Genomic DNA, 21895 nt, shown 5'->3' on the forward strand with positions numbered 1-21895 from the left:
GCCGCCGCGAACGCAGGTGCCCGCCGCGTCCCGCGCCCAGCCCGCGCCCAGCCCGCGCCGCCAGGACCGCGCCCCGCCGGGGCCTTGCGCACGCCGCGCCGGCGATGAGCGCGAGGAGCCGACATGAGCGCAGGTGGGTGCCCAGCCCCGCGCGCCCGGCTCGCCCCGCGCAGCATCTCCGGGGGCGGCGGAGGCGACACCCCCACCGTGGGTTTGCGACTCGGGGAGCGGCCCCGAGGCGGAGATCTTGGGCCCCCTCCTCCTTAAGGACACCCGTCCCCAGGCCTTGCCCCAGAGGCCAGAGCCTGGGATGGCGCCGCGACGGCCGGCTCCCTCCCTCCCTCCTACACCGTGGCGGGGCTGCCCTGTCGTGAGGGGCCGCGGAGGCACCCCCTTCCACCAACTGGGATCCAGCCTGAGTGACAGTGTCCAGGTGGGGAAAATGGTGCACCACCCTGGGCCCTCTGGACCTCTGGGCAGATAGTCCCCCGGACTGAATGAATGGGGTTGGGGAAGCCGGGGCTCCTCAGTGACTGGCTAAGTGTCGAGGGCACAAATATCAGCACCAGACCCGAGGACCACACCCTCCAAGGTCCCCATCTCGGGCATCAGAGCCTAGTTCCACCAGCTGGGAATGAGGCCCATAGAGCTCTCCTACCCAAATGGGCCGCAGCTGCAGCCCTCTCAGTCTGCCTCTCCACACCTCCTGTGCAGCCCCCAGCCCGAGTGCATCCACTTGAGGAAGGGGAAGGAGAGGCGGGGTTCTGCTCAGTGGTGGAGCTCTCGCCTAGCACGAACAGGGTTCCGTCCCAGCACTGCAAGAGGAAAGGACGAAAGAGGAAAGATGGCCCCAGACTCCAGATCCAGATATCATGCAGAGTCACCAGGCTCCAGGCCCCAGGGACCACAGTGAGGTGGGAGGCAGTCGCCCTGGGACGTGGCCAGGTCATCAGCAGGAAGCGGGGGCTTCCGCAGGAAACAAGAGGTTCCCAGATGGTTTTGACTCTGGCCTTTCTGCTCTACACAGCTGGCGTCACTGCCCCAGGCCTGTGAGCTCAGACCATGTCCAGTCTTGGCCACTCATACCTGCATGACTTTGTACATGCAAATCAACACCTTTGGGTCTCTTTCTCTTTTTCTCCCTCTCTCTCCCCCAGACCCCTCTCTCTCTGTAGTATTTTTAGTTGTAGATGGACAATACCTTTATTTTATTTATTTATTTTTACATGGTGCTGAGGATCAAACCCAGTGCTTCACACATGTAAGGCAAGCACTGCACCACTGAGCTACAACCCCAGCTCCTCATTCTCTTTTATTCTGAGCCACACCCCCAGCCCTTTAGAGACAGGGTCTCACTAAGTTGCTGAGGCTGGCTTTGAACTTGGATCCTCCTTCCTCAGCTCCCTGAGCTGCTGGGATTACAGGCACGTGCCACCACATTTAAAGGAAGTTCTGATCTATATTTTCCCTGTGAAGATGGACTCACAGAGGAGTGTATTCTTTCAGATCCACGTTCCCAGCTTTCCCTTTCATGTTATGTGACCCTGGGCAGGGATCCCCATTCCTCAGTTTCCCCAACTATAAAGGGGGGTAGTACTGGCCCGTCCCTCCGTGTTGAAGCGTGTAAAGAAGTGAGCCAGGGCACAGAAGCCTCAGGAGCCCTCGCGATGTGGCGGCGGTTGCTCAGGACAGCAGGAGCAGGCATCTGGGACAGTTCTCACCCCACCCAGGCTGCAGGAGCCTGCTCTGGGCTGGCCCGAGCTGGCAAGAGCTCAGATGCCTCCCGTGAGCCTCCAAGCTGCCAAGCTGTGAATAGAGATGAACAGCCCACTCCAGTGTTTTGACAGGTGTCCTGCAGGACAGTGTGCCCTGGGCTTGGCCCTTGCCAGGACTCCAGAGAGTTCCACAGATGTGACTTCCTCCTCTCCCCCCCACTTCCAAGGTTGACTGGGAAGTGTCCTAGTGAAATGGCGAGGATGGTGATAGACTGAAGGAAGCACTTCCCAGAGGGAAGGAACATAAAAGCCCTTTAGGAAGAGGTTGGAGCCTGTGTGCCTCACAGGGCTGGGTGGTGTGGCTCTTGGCACCATGTGTGGCCTCATGTTCTACCATGTCTGTGGGGTGCATTCTTCATTCACTCAATATTTACCAACCTTGGCACGCAGCGGGCACCGTGAGCAGGACCTGGGAGAGCCCATGCAAGGCCGTGGGCCCGGCTGGCAGCAGTGGATGCGGTGGGCAGTGTGGGCTTCCCATCTTCAGGGGCTCGTGAAGGATGAAATCAGGCCAGCACAGCCTGCTTCTTTCCCGTGCCCGAGATCGCTGCAGCTCTTGGCTTGAGGGCTTCTGGCACCGGGAGGAGCTGTGGAACAGGCCTGGGGCAGGGGCACAGCGCTGGGTTTCAGCCTAGATGATGGCAAGGGAAGGATCTGTCTGGGAAGTGGGCCAGAGAAGCCACACCCCTGGGCAGGGAGCCGCCACCTGTCAGGCCTGCAGAACCTCCAAAGCTGGTGGCTGCTCCGGCTTCCTCTGCACCAGCTGCACACAGGGTCTTTGGGGCCACCACCCTAGAGATGGGCAGCGGAAGGCCAGAGACACCCAGGCCCCTGCTTGTGAAAGCCAGTTTGCCTGGTGGAGCCAGGAGCGTGACTAAACGTTGACTCAGGCTCTGGGGTGGCGCTTACCCTCAGCCACATCTCCAGCCCTTTCTATTTTTTATTTTGACACAGGGTCTCACTAAGTTGCTTTTGGGCCTAAATTACCCAGGCTGACCTTGAACTTTGCTGTCCTCCTGCCTTAGCCTCCTGTGTTGCCGGGATTACGGGCATGGGCCACCGCACCTGGCCCAGGAGCACAGTCTATGGCGAAGACGTGGTGGTGACGTGAGGCTCTGCCCTGCACCTCCAGCTCCCAGACTGTGAACCAGGGACAGAAGTAGCTCCCGCTTCACAAGCCGGGGGCGGTGTGCCCTGGTGACCCTGAGGTGCCCCTTCCCCGACGCCATAGAGATGCCCAGGCCCAGCCATGGAGGGCAAGAGACTGCCCACCCTGTGCCGCTCGGGAGCCAGTGTCAGGGGGATCAAGGGCTTTGGCAAAGCCCAGGTGGGACCCCAGGGCCAACCGTCCCAAAAGAGGCAAAAAAAGGCTGTGGCCTTCTGGTGGCCAAGGACCTGCAATCCTGGCACTGCCAGACATGTGTTCTGAATGCCCTCCGCCCCCACCAGGCGCCCGCCCCCAGGCCCTGGAGGAGAGCGGAGGCCGCAGCTGTCCCCTTCTGCAGATGAGGGAGGGGAAGAAAGGAGGCTCTGCCCCGGCCAGCGGGCCCCCGCTGCGTGTGAATGTGTGTCTTTGAGTGTGTGTCTAAGTGTGAGAGAGTGTGAGTCTGTGTGTGAGTCTGTGTGTCTGTGAGAGTGTGTGTGAGTCTGTGTGTCTAATTGTGTGTGTGTCTAAGTATGTGTGTGTCTAAGTGTGTGTGAGTGTGTGTGTGAGAGTGTGTGTATGTGTCTGTGAGTGTCTCTGTGTGAGTGTGTGTCTGTGTGTGTGAGTGTGTCTATGTGTGTGTGAGAGTATGTGTGTCTGTGTGTGAGTATGTCTGAGTGTGTGTGTGAGAGTGAGTGTGTGTGTCTGTGTGAGTGTGTCTGTGTGTGAGTGTGTGTGTCTCTGTGAGTGAGAGTGTGTGTGAGTCTGTGTGTCTAATTGTGTGTGTCTAAGTGTGTGTGTGAGAGTGTGTGTATGTGCCTGTGTGTCTCTGTGAGTGAGTGTGTGTCTGTGTGTGAGAGTGAGTGTGTGTGTCTATGTGTGTGTGTGAGAGTGTGTGTATGTGTCTGTGTGTGAGTGTGTCTGAGTGTGTGTGTGAGAGTGAGTGTGTGTGTCTGTGTGTGTGAGTGTGCGTGCACTGGCTCCCTGGAGACCAGCCTCTCTGGAGCTAGCCCTCTGCCATTGCTCTGAGTCAGCCTGCGCTGGGAGGCCCTGGGCGCCACAGGTGGGGCCTTGGTCACTTGGTTTCTGAGTCATCGGTTGACAGCGGCCGCAGGGGGCTCGGGCTGTGTCCTGTTGTCTAAAGGTGTCCCCGTGAGCCCGCAGCCCAGGATGGGCACTGGCCCCTGGCTGCTCCCTTACTGGTGGCCTTTGTGCCAAGTCTCACCCTGAGCCGACCCCAGGGTCTCGCCAGGAGAGTGAGATGAGACGATTCCTAGAGGCTCAGGGCTGCCCCTGTCACCTGCACAGCGCTCAGACACTGTCAGCTGTCCTTTCTGTTCTCAGCACGCGGTGGTTGTGACCGCCCTCATTGCAGGAGGGCTGGCGGGAGGGCCTGATGGGGAGATGCCCCGTGCCCGCCCGGGGAGCCCAGGGGCCCGCAGTGCCGCACGAGTCTCGCAGCACCAGTCTGGGAGGGACTCTCAAGCAGTTCTCGTGGGCACGCTCGGCCGTTGTGTCCTGAAGGAAGGAAGCGCTTTTTATCTCCTCTTGCCTCCACCCACAGCTTCTCAGGGGTCTGGCACGCTGGGGGGTGAGCAGGAGCAGGGTGCCGGTTTTGACCTGAACCTCAGCCGCCAGGGAGAGGTGAGCCGCCACCTCAGGGTGGACCAGACCCCGAAGGCCCACCCCTGCCCTCGCCCACCTGCTCCTCTGCCACCCCCTTCTGGCAATGAGCCAGGTGAGATATGCCCCCCCCAGCTTGTGAGCGCAGGTCTGCAGCTGTAGCCGTGGTCAGGGAGGACAGCAGCAGGACAAGGAAGGAGCCAGTTCCCTCCAGGTGCTGGCGCTGTTGTCACCCACACCCCGGATTCTCTTTCTATCAGACAAATAAACCCCTTGTTTAATTAAAAAACAAACAGAGAAACCCAGCTTGGGAGTCAGCCTGCCTGGGCCTGCGACCTGGAACTACCATGTACTTGTTGAGTGATCTTGTGACAAGTTACTGAACCGCTCTGAGCCTCTGCTTTTGTACAAAATGGGAATGATGATCATGGTTCCCTAGCAGGGTTATTGTGTTAACCAAAAGGACCAGAATCTTTGGGAAATGTTGGCAGGCATGGGGTGTGTGTGTGTGTGTGTGTGTGTGTACACGTGTGCGCTCGCTGACAGGGATCAAGGGCCTCGGGCATGCTCGGCGAGTGCTCTACCTCTAGCTCCCCCCTCAGCCCGACTATTAGGACAATTTGCTGGGCTCAGGAAGCTGCAGAAGCCCGAGGGTGGGAAACAGCAGTTGAGGCTGGGCAGGTGGGACCCCAGCAGCTGTTTGGGACACTGGCTTGTTAGGAAGAAACTTAGAAGGGCTCAGATTGGGAGAGTGTAGGTTGAGGGGAACCCAGAAGACCAGTCTGCCCCACACCTGCCTGGCCTTCTCAGCCCCTTAAGGAACTTTCCAGAAGCCCTTGTGAAGTGTGGGCAGCTGCCCAGCGCTGCCCCGCCCCTGCTGAGGAACTGATTCTGCAGGTCTAGGGAGGGGCCCAGCACCCACGTGTGTTGTCACAGGTCCTTCAAGGTCGGAGAAGCCCAGGTGGTGTCTGGCCAGCACAAGGGCAGAGAGGCCCAGCCCCTGGGGCTCCACAAGACCCTCGGCTCTCTTGCTCTGAGAGCCCAGCTCTGCAGCAGGGGAGGCCTGGGAGGACGAATTCCGGCAGCAGCCTCAGCTGGCCGTCTGGAGGGACAGCCAGCAGGCCAGACGATAATCAGTCCGGACTCCTCAGTGTCTGCTCACTCCAGGCCTGGGCTGGGCACCAGGACTGACGAGGACAAGTGGCCCTGACCCCACCTTTGGGGTCGGGCAAGTGAGGATAGAAAGAGGGACACTGGGTCCCAACAGGCTGACAGCCGGCCATGGGGCTCAGGGCACTCAGAGGCCCATCTCCTGTTCTGGTCGTACCCCTTGGAGATGGCCGACACAGGAGGAAGTAAGACACTAGTTAGGAACCAACTGAAGGAGCTGGGGATACAGCCCAGTGGGTAGAGTGCTCGCCTCGCATGCACAGGGCCCTGGGTTCAATCCCCAGCACCACCAAAAAACAAACACTAAATAAAAACGACAACAGAAGCTGGGCCCAGTGGCACATGCCTATAATCCCAGCAGCTCAGGAGGCTGAGGAAGGAGGACCCCAAGTTCAAAGCCAGCCTCAGCAACTCGGCAAGACCCTAAGCAACTCAGCAAGACCCTGTCTCTAAATAAAATATAAACACGGGTTGGGGATGTGGCTCAGTGGCTAAGCACCCCTGAGTTCAATTCCGGGTACCAAAAAACAGAACCAGCAGAACAGGCAGGGAACAGGCCCGGGAAGACCTGGGCTGTGGGGCTGTGGGATTTGTCTGGCAGGGCTGGGGGCTGGGGTGCGGCTCTAGCACGGCACAGAAAAGGAGCCCCCAAAATGACCCTTCTCCTTTCTGCCTACAGACAGCAGCCCCCTCGTGGGCAGCATGCCCACCGGCTATGGGACCCTGACGATAGAGACATCAATAGATCCCCCCAGCTCCTCAGCTTCATCCGTGGTACGTGGCCCAGGGCGCAGGGGACAGGGGGCGGCAATGCCCAGCCCACCCTGCACGGCTTTTCCGTCTAGCGCCACCCTCTGCCCACAGAGGCTCAGCGGCTACTGTGGCAGTCCATGGAGAGTCATCGGCTATCACGCCGTGGTCTGGATGCTGGCCGGGATCCCTTTGCTGCTCTTCCGCTGGAAGCCCTTGTGGGGGGTGCGCCTGCGCTTCCAGCCCTGCAACCTGGCCCGCGCCGAAACACTCGTCATCGAAATAAGAGACAAAGAGGTGAGTGCCCGGCAGCTGGCGCTGGGGCGGGCAGTGGCCAGGCCGTGGTGCCGGATGCTCGGGTTCCGTGGGGCACCAGGCCGGTGGTCCTCTTTGGACCGCAGCTCTTCCTCCAGAGCCTTGGGCGGAGGGGCTGGCTGGCTGGGCTCACCTCCAGTCTCCCCTTCTGCCTTCTCAGGTGGGGCCACCTGGCTGGGGGAGGGGTCGGGGCGGTGCCTCTTCCAGGGCTGAGTCCGCGCCTCTGTTCCAGGATAGCTCGCGGCAGCTCTTCACTGTCCAGGTGCAGACTGAGGCCATCCGGGAGGGCAGGTGAGGCAGCCCCGTCGCCCCTTCTAGAAGCCCCCACTCCCTCTGCCCCTCCCACGAAGGCTCTGGTGCCTCCATCCCAGCAAGGGACGCTGGCTCTGTGGTTTGGGGAGCTCTGGGGACAGCCCCAAGCTGCAGAGTAACCCCAGCTCCTCCCCAGCCTGGAGCTGCCCCCACAGGCCCAGGCAGAGGATGGCCGGAGCCAGGTGGCTGTGGGGGCAGCCCCAGAGGGCATGTGGAAGGACACCGCCCCCCTCCACAGGCGGCAAGAAGGGGTGAGTGGACTCCCTAGGTTCTGGGCAAGTCCTCGTCCGCCTCTGGGTCTCACTTTCACCATCTGCCCAGTGGGAGGGCTGGGCTCCATGTTCTCCATGCACCTCCCTATTCTGTCTTCCCAAAGGAGTGGGTGTCCTCTCCTGTCCTCCCTCTCCTTCCTGCGACGCTGGTCCCCCTGCCCGCCCTCCCTCCCTCGCCCACCACTCACGGCCCCTCACGGGACCAGGGCTCCCTCCTACCCTGCCTCTCCCCTGCCAGACGCAGTTGCTGCGGTACTACGTGTTCCGGGGCCAGCGCTACGTCTGGGTGGAGACCCAGCAAGCCTTCTACCAAGTCAGGTAGGAGCCAGGCCAGTGCAGCCCATGTCCTTCCCCAGAGCAGGGCTGGCCCAGGGGCGTGCAGCAGCCTGGCTGGTCCAGGCACCCTCTCGGCACCCAGGAAACCTTGGGAAGGTTACTGAGCTGCTCTGGGCCTTGGGGCCTCTGCCTGTAAACTGGGAGGAGGTCACCCTGGCCTCCTGGGGTCATTTTGAAGGGGTAGTGTAGCTGAAGCCCCATACCGCATCTGGCCAGGGTGCTTGCCCTGCTGTGAGCCTGCCCAGGACTCTGGGCTCACCATCTGCTTGGGGTTCTGACCCACCTGCCCACAGGTCCTAATCTGAGTCTCAGGAGCAGAGCCCCAGATGAGGCTCGGGACAGGGAACAGTCTGGAAGGTGATCCTGGTGGCACTGGGGAAGGGGCACCAGGAGGGGATGTTGTTGGGCTTGACCTCTCGGGCACCTCTGGGGATTTCTTGGGATCAGTGTAGAGCACGCACCTCGGGGTGCTGTCCCCAAGGAGGCAGGGCGCTCCTGACCATTTTGGCTTGTGGCAGCTCCAGGGAGCTCACTGCCACACTCGGCCACCTGGGCCACGTGTGCTTGGGAAGCCAGGAAGGTCCTCAAGTGAAGACAGGTGTGGGCCACTCCGCAGGGACGGGAGCAGGGCTGGGGCGTGGGTGTTGCGTGGAGCGCGGGCACCCTCCAGTGCACTCTGTTCACGCTGTCACGTAACCCGCCCACGGCCCTGTGAGGTGGGTGCCGTCGCTGTCCCCGTTCTGCAGATGAGGCTCAGGGGTTTGGTGACTTGCACAAGGTATCAGCGTAGATGATGTTCGTCACTGAGTCATAGCTGCCCTGTCACCACTAACACCACCACCATCTCTCGCTGTGCTTCCTTGGTGAGATGGCAGAGGAACGAGGTGCGCTGAGCCCAGAGTTCCTGACGGAGCTCCTTCCTGGCGCTCAGCAAGGGCCTGGAGTCCCGAGTCCCCAGCCTGTTGGGGACGGGGGGATGCAGAGCTCAGGCCCTATCACCTGCTGAAGGTCCTCTCCCCCATCCAGCCTGCTGGACCGTGGCCGCACCTGTGACGACATCCACTGCTCCCGCTCTGGCCTCAGCCCCCAGGAGCAGACCATGAGGTGGGTGCTGCCCGGGCCAGTGCCCAAGAGCTGGGACCTACCTTGCCCACCTTCCATCCAGCTGCCTTCTTTGGGGAGCTGTGTGACCCTGGGAGGGTCCTGCAGCCGCCGCCCCTCGTGACAGCCTGGCCGCCTCCTCTTATAGGAAGACCATGTACGGCCCCAATGTGATCAGCATCCCCGTCAAGTCCTACCCACAGCTGCTGGTGGAGGAGGTAGGGCTGCCCGGTGCCCCTGCTCTGGCGCAGACTTGCTGCGTGTCCTTGACCCAGGGCTTGCCTCCGCTGGGCCACTGGACAGAGGCAGACCAGACCAGTTGTCCCCTTCCTGGTAGCGAGTCCCCTTAGGCCCCAGTCAGCTCAGCTGGCGGGAAACCAGGCCAAGGACTCGGAAGTTCTCTCACGGCTTCGGGCAGCCATGGGAGGCAGCCCGCAGGGAGGACGGGAGGCAGGTCCCCACGGTCGAGCAGCTGCCCCTGGAGCCTGGTGCCCTCCTGTGTCTGCTCTGTGTTCACAGGAGGAACCCAAGCTCAGAGCAGGAACGGGATGTAGCCAGGGTTACTCAGAGACCAGGGAGGTCAGGGACCTGGACGCATCTGACCCTTGGGCAGACACCGTGAAAGAGGGCGGCCTGCGGTCAGCCCTGATAGAAACTGCAGCCTTCACCCCGCCCGCCTGTGCCTCCGGAAGGCCTGGCTTTGTCCTGTGGCACCGCTGCCCTGGCCCAGGCCCTCACGCTGCCTCCCGTGCCTCCCGCCAGGCGCTAAACCCCTACTACGGGTTCCAGGCCTTCAGCATCGCGCTGTGGCTGGCTGACCACTACTACTGGTACGCGCTGTGCATCTTCCTCGTGTCCACCGTGTCCATCTGCCTGTCCCTGTATAAGACCAGGAAGGTGAGCGGCGTGAGGCAGGCAGGGGTGCGGGTGGTCCCTACAGGGCCACCACCCACACACCTCCTCTTGTCCCCATGCCTACAGCAAAGCCAGACCCTGAGGGACATGGTCAAGCTGTCCGTGCGGGTGCGCGTGTGTCGGCCTGGAGGAGGTAAGGGGCCAGGGCCCGGTGGGAGGCTGGTGGCGGCCGGGGCAGCAGACCTGCTGAGCGCTCACCCTGCCTGCCCGCAGAGGAGGAGTGGGTGGACTCCAGCCAGCTGGTGCCCGGAGACTGCCTGGTGCTGCCCCCCGAGGGCGGGCTGGTGCCCTGTGATGCCGCCCTGGTCGCCGGCGAGTGCGTGGTCAACGAGAGCTCCCTGACAGGTGAGCCCCGCTGGCCGCAGCCTCGTCCTCCTTCCCGTCCCCGCCTCTGCCTGTGGCGCAGGGTTTGCTTGCAGTGGCTTTTCCTTCTTCTTTCGAGTAACAATCCTGGCTTCAGCCCTGGCTGACCCCTCGCCACTGAGCTGGTGGCTTGACCTTCTGTTTCTTCTCCTGTGTGTGTGAAGAAACGGCCACATTCAGGGCTTGAGGACCCCGAGGCACCTCGGAGGACATGGCGCACAGACAGGGTGGGGGTCCTGTTCACACCCTTCCCAGAGTGGCCACAGTGAAGGCTTCCGGGGTCCTTCCAGAACTGTCTCTGCGTTTACGTAACCTGGACGCAGGGATGCGCTCACCTCCTTGGGTTGTAGAGTGAGATCCCGCTCCGTGCTCTGTGCTCCCGGGTGACACACGTCCTGGGCACTCGTGCACACACCCCCACGGCCACCTGGAGGCCGCAGTGTGGGCGGATCCTGACCAGCTCACCTGGGCCACGGCGACGAGTGTTGGATCATGGGTTTGCAGCCGCGGAGATGGTGTCCCCATGAGTGGCCTTGTTGTTTCTCTCCGTGAGCCCGGGCTCTTCCTCCGCAGTGCGCAGGATCTTGGGTGGCGCTGGATAGAGCTGACTGAAAACCTCGGTGTGGTGATTTTTTCTAAGCAGTGGTCCTGGCTGGAGTAGCGTGTCATGCTGATGATTGGTGTGATGTGGTCATGCTCTCCGTTTGGCCTTCACAACTGTCCACACCTGTCCCATCCACCTGCCTCTTAGGGGACAGAGCCAGAGCTTGGGTTGTCCCCAGGTCCCTCCCAGAAATGTGCACAGAGCAGGTGCCCACAGGCGTTCCGTGAGGGATTGCTGCTGTACCAGGCAGCCTCCCAGGGCCCTGTGTGAATGACCTTTCTGATTGGAAAGTTCCAGCAGGGGCTGGGGCTGGGGCTCGGCCGTGAGCGCTCGCCTAGCAAGCGCCAGGCCCTGGGTTCGACCCTCAGCACCACATATAAACAAATAAAATAAAGGTATGGTGTCCAACTGCAACTAAAAAATAAATATTTAAAAAGTTCCAACAGAAGGAGAGAGGCGCGCCCGCCCCTCGGCACCCCACCCCTGCCCAGCACTCCCCAGAGTGGGACCGGGCAGCTCTGCGTCTTCCCGTCAGCCTCAGCGTCCTCCTCTATAAATGGGACGGTGATTTCACACCTGGTCACAGTTACCTGAGACCCAGGGCTGGTGGAACCATCCCGGGCATGGTGCCTGGTTTTTGGGCAGGAGGGGATGGCCCTAAGGCCCCTCTCTGGGCCTCACACGACGTCCATCCCAGGGGAGAGCGTGCCAGTGCTGAAAACAGCCCTGCCCGAGGGACCCAGGCCCTACTGCCCAGAGGCGCATCGGCGGCACACACTCTTCTGTGGGACCCTCGTCTTGCAGGCCCGGGCCTACGTGGGACCCCAGGTCCTGGCGGTGGTGACCCGGACAGGTACGTATCGGGAGGTGGGGAAGAAGGCCGGCTCAGCACCAAGACACAGGCAGAGCAGGGCCCGGAGCCCCACCCCCACCCAGCTCTGCCCCTGCCCCGCTGTGTCCGGCAAGTCCCACCCCACTGGGTCCTCGGAGTCTTAGCAGAAGTTGGGCCAGACTGTGACCAAGTGCTGCAGTGTTCCCAGGAGCCAGCAAGGAGATTATAAGTGCTGGAGGGGGCAGGAAAGGGTCCAGAGTGCTCCCCGCCTCCCAGCGACTCTAAGGCTGGGCAGGAGGATCCAAGTTCAAGGCCAACCTGGGGAACTTAGTGAGACCCTGTCTTAAAATAAAAAAGTATGACGGTCTGGGGATGTGGCTCAGTGTTAGAGTGTCTCTGGGTTCAATCTTAAATACCATGAAAAAGCAACCCATGGGAGGCGGGGCTGGGCCCATGAGCATCACATCTCAGCACCCCAAGGTGACATGGGTGGGGAGTCAGGAGACCTGCCCCAGCCCACAGTTCTCTTAACCATGGCCTCCCTGCCTCTTCCCCAGGGTTCTGCACGGCTAAAGGGGGCCTGGTGAGCTCCATCTTGCACCCGCGGCCCATCAACTTCAAGTTCTATAAGCACAGCATGAAGTTTGTGACTGCCCTCTCTGTCCTGGGTGAGTGTGCCCCTGCACCCCACTCTGCTGGTGGCCCCAGCCTGGATCCAAGTCCCACTTACTACAGAGTACGGTGGCGCATGCCTGTAATCCAGTCAGTTGGGAGGCTGAGGCAGGAGGATCATGAGTTCAAAGCCAGCCTCATCAACTTAGTGAGGCGCTAAGCAACTCAGTGAGACCCTGTCTCTAAATAAAACACAAAATAGGGCCGGGGATGGGGCTCAGTGGTCGTGTGCCCCTGAGTTCCATCCCTGGTACCTCCCCAACAAAAAAGGGCTAAAGGGCTGGGGATGTGGCTAGGGTAGAGCACCCTGGATTGATTCCATCCCCAGCACCAAAAACCTGACCCCCTCCCCGCCTCCCCAGCTCTGCTCGGCACCGCCTACAGCATCTTCGTCCTCCACCGCAACCGGGTAAGCCCTGGGCCGGGCGGCGGCAACAACCAAATCTGCCCACGCCGGCCCTCAGCGCTCACAGAGCTTCCTGCAGGTGCCTGTGAGTGAGATTGTGATCCGAGCCCTGGACCTGGTGACGGTGGTGGTGCCACCCGCCCTGCCAGCCGCCATGACCGTGTGCACACTCTATGCCCAGAGCCGGCTGCGGGCACAGGGCATCTTCTGCATCCACCCGCTGCGCATCAACCTGGGGGGCAAGCTGCGGCTGGTGTGCTTTGACAAGGTGGGCTGCAGGCGGGGCTGAGGGCATGGGGACAGCCACGGGCCCCACAGAGCTTCTGCCAGGCCTCCTCACCTGGGCCCAGCAGCCTCGGGAAGGCCTGGCTCATGCCGGGTCCCCCTGGGGTGGACATGCTCCCACCTCGCCCGCTCACGGTCTGGTAGATGAAATGCCCAGGGTCATCTGTTCACTTGTTCAAGATCCATTGAGGACCTACTGCGTGCCTGGGTCCAGCAGTGACCAGCACAGACGTCCTCACAGATACCTGTGTGTCCCCACCAGAATAAGCAAAGCAGGACACTCCGAGGGCTTAGGGAGGGAGCGTGTGGGCACCTGATGGGGGGCACGGGGGACAGCTCTAGGGAAAGCGGTGGAGGAAGGGTCCTCCCAGCAGCAGGGCACGGTGAGCAGTGGGCGAGACCAGGTGGGCAGCACCCTGAGCAGCAGAGCCGCAGGCTGGACATTATCCCAAGGGTGTCAGGGGCCAAAAGCTACGCGAGGGGCATGGTCAGGTTCACACAGGCCCCAGGTGGTGCAGGAGCAGTGTGTGGCTGGGCAGGTGGGGCCCGCATGGCGAGGGTGGCACTCACCCCGTGGTCAGTCATTCACCCAACAGTGGGCAGACTGGCGTGCTGCCCAGAACCAGCCGCTCCCCCGGGACCTGGGAGCAGATGCTGGGGAAGCAGGGGAGCCACATGCGGGCACCCAACGCAAGGCCCACCTGCAGACAGGGAGGACGGCTTCTGGGAGGAAACGCAGGGGTCCGGTGGCCCAGCAGGAGCCACGTACGGGAGACCATGGCGAGAGGGGCTCCTCTGGCTCCAGCTCTGGCTCCCGGGTCCCCATGGCACTGCCAGGCTGGGGTGGGGTGCCACCAGCAGGGCACAGCTCATCCCAGGACTCGCCACTGTCCCCGCAGACAGGCACCCTCACCGAAGACGGCCTGGACGTGATGGGGGTGGTGCCCCTGAAGGAGCGGGCCTTCCTGCCGCTGGTGCCCGAGCCCCGCCGCCTGCCCGTGGGGCCCCTGCTCCGAGCACTGGCCACCTGCCACGCCCTCAGCCAAGTCCAGGGCACCCCAGTGGGTGACCCCATGGACCTCAAGATGGTGGAGTCCACCGGCTGGGTGAGGAGGCACGCCTTGGGGCAGTTGGGCCTGACGACCCACCTCACGCTCACTCCGGGTCTCCTAGGGCAGCCTGTTACGGCCACGTCGCAGTAACAGCGGGACCTGGTGCGTAGTGTGGCCACAGGCGGGCACTGAGTGTGGCCACGGGCGGACCCTGGGGCCCAGCCTTTGTCCCGTTGTCCTCCCTGGCCCTCCTACACATGCTTAAAACCTGTCCCACAGGGAGGGAACAGGCCAGTGGACATGTGGAATAACTTGTCCATGTCACCTGACGACTTAGAAGCAACAAAGCCAGAGCATGAATTTGAGTCAACCTGACTCCAAAGCCCAGGCTCTTAACTTCTGTACCATCCTGTCTCCTGTGAAGGAAGTCTTCCAGGAGTCTAACTTGAGTCTCCCCTGCTGCCTGGCTCTGTGGGCAAGGCCCCTGGATGCCAGCCTTCTCTGCTTGCCTCCCAGGTTCTGGAGGAGGGGCCAACAGCAGACTCGGCACTTGGGACTCAGGTCTTGGCAGTGATGAGACCCCCACCTCGGGATTCCCAGCTGCAGGGACCGGTGAGCTGGGGGGAGGTGCCTGTGTGGTGGGGCCTGGGGAGGGCTCCAGAGCCAGGACCTCAGCTGTCCCCCCGCCTGCAGGAGGAGCCTCCGGTGCCAGTGAGCATCCTCTGCCGCTTCCCCTTCTCCTCTGCTCTGCAGCGCATGGACGTGGTGGTGGCCTGGCCAGGGGCCACTCAGCCCGAGGCCTATGTCAAAGGCTCCCCAGAGCTAGTGGCAGGCCTCTGCAGCCCTGAGACGGGTAAAGGGGACGGGTTGGGCACTGGCACAGAGTGAGCCGGGTTTCCAGCCTCTGCCTGTCCCCCGCTCTGTCCCAGTGACACCCCTCTCCCTGCAGTGCCCTCTGACTTCACCCAGATGCTGCAGAGCTACACAGCCGCTGGCTACCGCGTTGTGGCCCTGGCCAGCAAGCCACTGCCCATTGCACCCCGCCTGGAGGCCGCCCAGCAGCTGACGAGGTGACCCGTGCGGTGGGCAGCCCAAGCCAAGGAAGATACCTCTGCCTGGTGCCTGGGAAAGGGGAGTGGGCCACCAAGGAACCTCTGACCTGTCCTCCCAACCTCCAGGGACACTGTGGAGCAGGAGTTGAGTCTCTTGGGGCTGCTGGTCATGAGGAACCTGCTGAAGCCACAGACGACACCCGTTATCCAGGCTCTGCGGAGGACGCAGATCCGCACCGTCATGGTGACAGGTACCGGTGGCCGCAGGGCTTGGCTTGGGAGGGTGGAATCGGCTCAGTCCTTGGCAGAGGGAAGAGGTGCCCCGTGCCCCCTCCTGGGGCATCTTTCGGGGGCCAGGCCATTTTCAAACCTTCTGTGGCTCTCCGTGTAGCAGGCCCAAATGTCACTGCCACCCCCACTTCGCAGATGAGGAAGCCGAGGCTCAGTGGAGTGACCTCCTGTGAGCCCAGATGTGGAGTCCGGGTGGGTTGCAGCCCAGCCACTCACTCGCCCAGTGACCTCTGAATCCCAGTTTCCGCCTCTGAGAAGTGGGCGTGATGGTGTGACCCCAAAGGCTGTGACGCCCTTGGGGAGCAGAAGAGAGTCTGAGCAGGGGAGGCGGCGGCAGCAGCAGCTCATTAGCCATGTCCCTGGCACCCCAACTGTCACCACGCACGCGCACACACACACGCACATACTCACACACACACCATACACTCACACACATACATGCTCATACAGACTCACACACACACACACACACACTCAGGCACGCTGTTCCACGAGCCAGGAAGCACCCAGTGTCTGAGGAACCCGAGCCCAGTCCTGTCTCCCCAGGGCCCCCCCAGTGCCCAGCTCTACTGGGGAGGAGGCAGGTCCAGAGGCGTCTGACCTGCTGATGTGTGAGGGTCAGGGTGAGGATGGCCCTGGACAGCATTAGACTTTGACCTTCCCTGCTCCTGCCAGGGGACAACCTGCAGACGGCAGTCACTGTGGCCCGGAGCTGTGGCATGGTGGGCCCCCAGGAGCACCTGGTCATCATCCAGGCCACCCACCCCGAGCGGGGACAGCCGGCCTCCCTCCAGTTCCTGCCCGTGGAGTCCTCGGCAGCCATGAACGGGGCTACGGTGAGACTGGCCCCTGGTTCCGAGTCCACCACCTTCACCAGTGACCCAGCCCTGCGTCCCCTGACCCGCTCCCAGCTCTCCAGGGTGGGCAGGGGGGGCTAAGCTGGGCTCCCTGGACCCCCAGGATCCTGTCCAGGCTACGAGCTGCACCGTGGAGCCAGAGCCCCGGCGCAGCCACCTGGCCCTCGGCGGGTCCACCTTTGGCGTCCTCAGGAAGCACTTCCCGGAGCTGCTGCCCAAGGTAGGGCTTCCCCGAGTCCCCGGCCCCTACACTCGCCACCCTGCCTGGCTGGCGGCTGCCTCAGCCCTGCCCCTCGCTGTGCCCAGGTCCTGGTGCAGGGCACCGTCTTTGCCCGCATGGCCCCCGAGCAGAAGACGGAGCTGGTGTGCGAGCTGCAGAGGCTTCAGTGAGTGCCAGGGCGGGCTGGGCACGGCCCGCAGTCCCCGCACCCCTCAGGCCCTAGAGAGTGCCACCCTCGAAGCACCCGCAGCCCTCCTGGGTCTGTCGTGTCAGAAGCCACCATGGCACCGCTCAGTCCTCGGCAGAGAAGGAGGTGCCCACACTGCGCACCCTCTCCGTCAGGTACTGCGTGGGCATGTGCGGAGACGGCGCCAATGACTGCGGGGCGCTGAAGGCAGCCGACGTGGGCATCTCACTGTCGCAGGCCGAGGCCTCGGTAGTGTCGCCCTTCACCTCGAGTGTGGCCAGTATCGAGTGTGTGCCCATGGTCATCAGGTGAGCCAAGGGGCTGGTGGCGAGGGTGGGGCACACCCCTGGAGCCAGCCTGGCCCCTCATGCCCGGCCCCTGCTTCCTAGGGAAGGCCGCTGTTCCCTGGACACTTCGTTCAGCGTCTTCAAGTACATGGCCCTGTACAGCCTGACGCAGTTCATCTCGGTCCTGATCCTCTACACGGTGAGCGCCAGCAGCGCCAGGTCCAGAGCAGGTACACAGCGGTGCCGCTGGGAGCCCGGCAGATTCTATGTGGCCTCGAGCCTCGGCTCTGCCACTCTCACCACATCAGGCAGTGGGACTGACACAAGGTGGAAGCACTGGGCACGGGGCCTGGCGCACAGTAGGTCCTCATGTGCTAACAACTTGCCCTTAATTCTAGGAGCTCCCAGTCTGCAGGGGAGACGGAGGCAGAGCCCAGGCAGGGGATAACCTGCAGACGGGGCGGGGGTCCGGACTGCCCCAGATAACAGCTATGCCACACCCTTTTGAGCAGGGGCCACTCGCCCGGTGCTGAGCATGTCCCGTGTCCCCGAGGAGTGAGGGTGTGTGGGGCAGTGCAGATCTCGTACCTGTGTCTGTCCCCACATCCACCTTACAGCTGGGGGCGACAAGGCAGAGCCAAGCCCCCCTGTCAGGCTGGGGGTCCCCCACCCTCAGGTTTAGGCAGACTGAGGGCCGGACAGTGCTCCCCACATTGGATTGGGGGCTCATCCTACAGTAGGGGCTGTGTCTCCCCGAGTCCTGGCCCCTCAGGTGGGAAGGCAGGGTGCCTTTGCTGTCACTCTGTCGCTGGGGGCGGCTCTGGGGCTGGGCCCGGCCAGGTCTCAGTGGCCCCTCTGTCTCCCTCACCTGCCACAGATCAACACCAACCTGGGTGACGTGCAGTTCCTGGCCATCGACCTGGTCATCACCACCACCATCGCGGTGCTCATGAGCCGCACGGGGCCGGCGCTGACGCTGGGCCGGGTGCGGCCGCCAGGGGCGCTGCTCAGCGTGCCCGTGCTGAGCAGCCTGCTGCTGCAGGTGGCCCTGGTGGCTGGTGTGCAGCTGGGGGGCTACTTCCTGGCCGTGGCCCAGCCTTGGTGAGTGGGGGGCAGAGGGGCTTCCCCCATCTGGCCCCTGCCCGCTCCACTATACACTTACCCGGACCCCGACTCCCAGGTTCGTGCCTCTGAACAGGACGTTGCCCGCGCCCGACAACCTGCCCAACTATGAGAACACCGTGGTCTTCTCCCTGTCCGGCTTCCAGTACCTCATCCTGGCCGCGGCCGTGTCCAAGGGGGCGCCCTTCCGCCGGCCGCTCTACACCAACGGTGCTGCTGCGGGGTGGGGTGGGGGGCCGGCCGGGAAGGCAGATGGGGGGGCCTCTGAGTGGAGCGTGGGTGTGTGTGGGTGTGCGTGGGTGTGCGAGTGCTCCAGGGCATGGCTCCCTCGCTGACAGACTCCCCCACCCCCAGTGCCCTTCCTGGTGGCCCTGGCGTTCTTGGGCTCTGTCCTGGTGGGCCTCATCCTGGTCCCCGGCCTCCTGCAGGGGCCACTAGGACTGAGGAACATCGAGGACACCTGCTTCAAGCTGCTGTTGCTGGGTCTGGTCGCCTTCAACCTCGTGGGGGCCTTCATGCTGGAGGTGGGTGGCCCTGGGCCCGGGGGAGGATCGGGGGCTCGGCCCGCAGCCCCTTCACACCCTGCCCCCCCCCCCCCACCGCAGAGCGTGCTGGACCAGTGCCTCCCACCCTGTCTGCGGCGGCTCCGACCCAAACGGGCCTCCAAGAAGCGCTTCAAGCAACTGGAGCGGGAGCTGGCTGAGCAGCCCTGGCTGCCGCGGGCCGCTGGCGCTGTGAGGTAGTGCAGGCTGTGGGCGCGCTGGACGCTGGACACTGGACACTGGACACTGGACTTCCCTGCCTCTGAGCCACTGACTGGACCCGTCTCTAGAGATGCCACCGCCATCGCCTCCCACCGCCCTGAGGTTGGCCGTTTTCACACTCCTGTTCGAGACAGCCTGGCCCCATTCCTGCCCCTCCCCAGAAGTGCTGACTGTTGTCCCCCACTTCTGACCATGCCGTGTAGAGACTTCAGCCACCAACTCCATCTGGACCTGCTGTCAGTTTAGCCAATAAAGTCATGATATTTTCCTGGCTCGGCCATGCCTGGCTCTACTTGAGCACTGTGGACCTTCCTGCTGCCCAGGAGGACCCCCACAGCCCCTCTGGTGCCCAGATCATGCTGGACAGTCCGCTGGACTTCCTGTCATCCTCTGTGTGGAGCCGGGGCTTGTACACTGTTGAGCATTTACACACATTGCCCTCTAATCCTGCACTGCAGGTAGTGTCCCCACTTTGCAGATGAGGGACCGCGGCTTAGAGGTCAGGAGTGGGGCCAGAGCCCTGGGCTCCAGCCAAGCTCTTGGCTCCCCTGTCCCCCTTTGGGGGAAGAGGAGAAAGGGCAGCTGCCATCCCTCCCCCTCCCCCACCTGCCACCCCCACCTCCCCGGTGGTGTCTGTGGTCCAGTCCCTCCCTCAGATAAAACCAGGCTCCAAGCCCAGTCCCCCAGCCAGAAACACGCACTGTCCCCCCCCCCCCCGCCCCCCGAAGGGTGGGTGTGTCGACCTCATCCCACCAGCGGGCCGTTGGCCAAGCCCCTCTGCTTTGGAGATGCAGCTCTGCCTGGCTCCTGGGCAGCAGAGAACAGGAAAGAAGGCCACTTCCTGCCTTCCAGAGGCCCCTGCCAAGCCCATTGCTGGAACCCCTGGTGCAGTCCCAGACCTGCCCTCGTAGGAGCTCAGTAGATGTTGAGTCCAGCTCGGGAGAAGGAGGGCGGGTGTGAGAGGTAACGTGACCTCAGGCCTATGCCAGGCCTTCCGCACTCTGAGCTGAGTCCCCAGCCGGCCAGAGTTCAGGGCGAAAGGTTTTGTTTTTTTTTTTGTAGTTGTGTATGGACAGAATGCCTTTATTTAATTTGTTTATTTTTTCCTTTATTTTGTTTATTTATATGTGGTGCTGAGAATGGAACCCAGTGCCTCACACATGCTAAGCAACGCTCTCCCACTGAGCTCCAGCCCCAGCCTTTGTTTGTTTTTTGATAACAGGCATTGAATCCAGGGGTATTTAATCACTGAGCCAGGCCCCTGCCCTTGGAGGGTCTTGCTAAATTGATGAGGGCCTAAGTGGTTGAAGTTGGCTTTGAACTTGAGACCCTCCTGCCTCAGCATCTCGAGTCGCTGGGATTACAGGTGTGCGTCACTGCACCCAGCTGGAAAATGGTGCTTAAGGAGCCGTGGGCGGACTTGGAGAGACCTGGTCAAATTCCTCCCCTTCCCTTAGCAGCTGCGCAGCATGGGCCAGGCCCAAGGCTAAAGCAGGGAACAAATAAAACAGTCCCAACCTAGGGGGCCTCGGTTTCCCCCTCTCCTACCTCAGAGGGATTGGGGTTGACGGTAGGGAAGGCCAAGGGAAGCCAGGGAGGGCTGGGCACCTCTTCTGTCCTGGTGATAAAGGCCCTCCCTCAGGTGGGGGCAGGTACAGATGCCCACCTTTGTTCATTTGACAAAGGAGCACTGGGAACAGAGGGGCACAGGACATATCGGGTCCCTGCCTAACAGGAACTGAGGGAAGGAGGAGGGAGCACGGGCACAGTGGATAAGATGGGCAGTCAGGGCCCTATCAGGGTGTTTCCGCTCGCCTCCCAGCCTACACCCCAACGTTCACCCCTGCCTCAGGCTCAGGCCTAGGCTCTCCTGGACAGGCAGGGCAGGGCTGAAGACTGCCCCAGAGGCAGGGGACCTATGACCCCCACCCCCACTACCCAGCCCTCTCTCCTGGGAGGCTGGGGTACAGGCTCACTCTTCAGTGGGAACTGACCTACTGCTCCCAGCCTGGCCCTGTGCCCGGTGAGCAAAGACTGAAGCAGGGACAGAGCTCATCTCTGCCTTCATGAGGAGGGCTCATGGGAAAGGGGACAAGACACAGGGCAACCAGACATCAGTAAGCAGCACAGCAGTGAAGTTGGAGAACCTGTCCTGAGGAGAAAGGGGAGGCTCCTCTGGGGGAGGGGAGAGGCTGGACCTGGTGGAGAAGCTGGACCTGGTGGAGAAGCAGTGGGGAACAAACAGCCTGAGCAAAGGCCCAGGGGCAGGAGCGGGAGGGGCTAGCCACAGGAGGCAAAGCCAGACCATAATGAAGGGCAGAGTCCTGGGAGGCCACAGGGGAGTTTAGCCTCCATCCTGGGTACCATGGGAAGCTGGAGAAAGGCTCTGAGTACAAGGGGGCCGCAGCCAAGGTGGGAGGAAGACACAGATGAGATTGGCTATCCAGGCAAGAGGTGCCAGTGAGGGACAGTGGACAGGGCTGCCGAGGATAGGTAAGAGGGGCAATTGGCTGGGCACTGGATTGGAAGCCGGGCTGAGGGCAGAGGAAGAAGTCTGGTTAATGGGAGGACAGATGGGATCCCACTAGGGACTGGGAATGCCTTCCAGGGACATGTCTGGGAGAGGTTGGTTTGTTGGATCTGAAGTGTTTTGGGGACATTCCCAGGGTCTGGCCCAATAGCCAGTGGGACACCAGGACCTGGTCAGGGCTGAGGACACGCCATTTACAAGAGCCTGCCCCGGGCGGGGAGACGGGGCTGCTGCGCAGGAGGCGGCCAGGGAGACTGGGCCGCCGCTGGGGAGCAGGGAGCCAGGAGGGATGCCAGGCCTGAGGGCGACCTGGGAGCCAGCGGGAGCCCGGCTGAGCTCCAGCAGCCTGGCCTTCGGTCACTCCTCACGGAGGCTTGGTTTTCTCCCGAGAAATGGGGTGACACCCGCGAGGCCCAGCGCCCGGCAAGGAGCCGCTACGACGGGGCAGAGGCGCTCTGCGCGGCGTGCAGCGTTGGCCCGACGTGAGCCGCTCGACGGGCGCCTCCGCCCCCGGGGCCTCCCCGAGAAGGGGGCCGGAGCCCGGAGGGCGCTGCGTGGCGGCGGGCGGCACCGCTCGCGTTAGGACCCAGCGGCTCCGGGGCTGGAGGCGGGCGCCGGCCGTCGGGGCGGGCGCGGGGCGCGGGCGGGCGCACTCGGA

At 62.6% G+C, this 21895-nt stretch overlaps 1 protein-coding gene across 3 annotated transcripts; it reads left to right on the forward strand.

The window, feature by feature from the left end:
* The first annotated feature begins 8 nt into the window (after nucleotides 1–8).
* On the forward strand, nucleotides 9–18950 carry Atp13a2 (ATPase cation transporting 13A2). 3 transcript variants are annotated; one of them, XM_076863307.2, is made up of 29 exons: nucleotides 9–133; nucleotides 6392–6486; nucleotides 6577–6759; nucleotides 7010–7068; nucleotides 7226–7340; nucleotides 7600–7679; nucleotides 8724–8801; nucleotides 8947–9016; nucleotides 9561–9695; nucleotides 9780–9846; nucleotides 9927–10058; nucleotides 11378–11533; nucleotides 12070–12180; nucleotides 12547–12593; nucleotides 12670–12858; nucleotides 13775–13981; nucleotides 14444–14539; nucleotides 14621–14780; nucleotides 14877–14997; nucleotides 15106–15230; nucleotides 15946–16106; nucleotides 16231–16347; nucleotides 16434–16513; nucleotides 16690–16842; nucleotides 16924–17020; nucleotides 17699–17922; nucleotides 18002–18153; nucleotides 18298–18467; nucleotides 18549–18950. In XM_076863307.2, exons 1-29 carry the CDS (start codon nucleotides 124–126, stop codon nucleotides 18684–18686), a joined length of 3528 nt encoding a protein of 1175 aa, XP_076719422.2. In that variant the 5' UTR covers nucleotides 9–123; the 3' UTR covers nucleotides 18687–18950. The 3 variants fall into 3 exon arrangements, with proteins under 3 accessions (XP_076719422.2, XP_076719423.2, XP_076719424.2); XM_076863308.2 differs by having other exon boundaries at nucleotides 18372–18467; XM_076863309.2 differs by lacking the exons at nucleotides 18002–18153; nucleotides 18298–18467; nucleotides 18549–18950 and having other exon boundaries at nucleotides 16924–17051; nucleotides 17699–17797.
* The last annotated feature ends 2945 nt before the right edge of the window (nucleotides 18951–21895 follow it).

This window comes from Callospermophilus lateralis, chromosome 7, assembly GCF_048772815.1.
Source record: "Callospermophilus lateralis isolate mCalLat2 chromosome 7, mCalLat2.hap1, whole genome shotgun sequence".
Lineage (NCBI taxonomy): Eukaryota > Metazoa > Chordata > Mammalia > Rodentia > Sciuridae > Callospermophilus > Callospermophilus lateralis.

Excerpts from the sequence above, each read along its gene's own strand:
- Atp13a2 (XM_076863307.2), top strand. Across the intron at positions 7,680-8,723 it reads CAAGCCTTCTACCAAGTCAG|CCTGCTGGACCGTGGCCGCA; the intron begins GTAGGAGCCAGG and ends TCCCCCATCCAG. Across the intron at positions 17,021-17,698 it reads CGGTCCTGATCCTCTACACG|ATCAACACCAACCTGGGTGA; the intron begins GTGAGCGCCAGC and ends CACCTGCCACAG.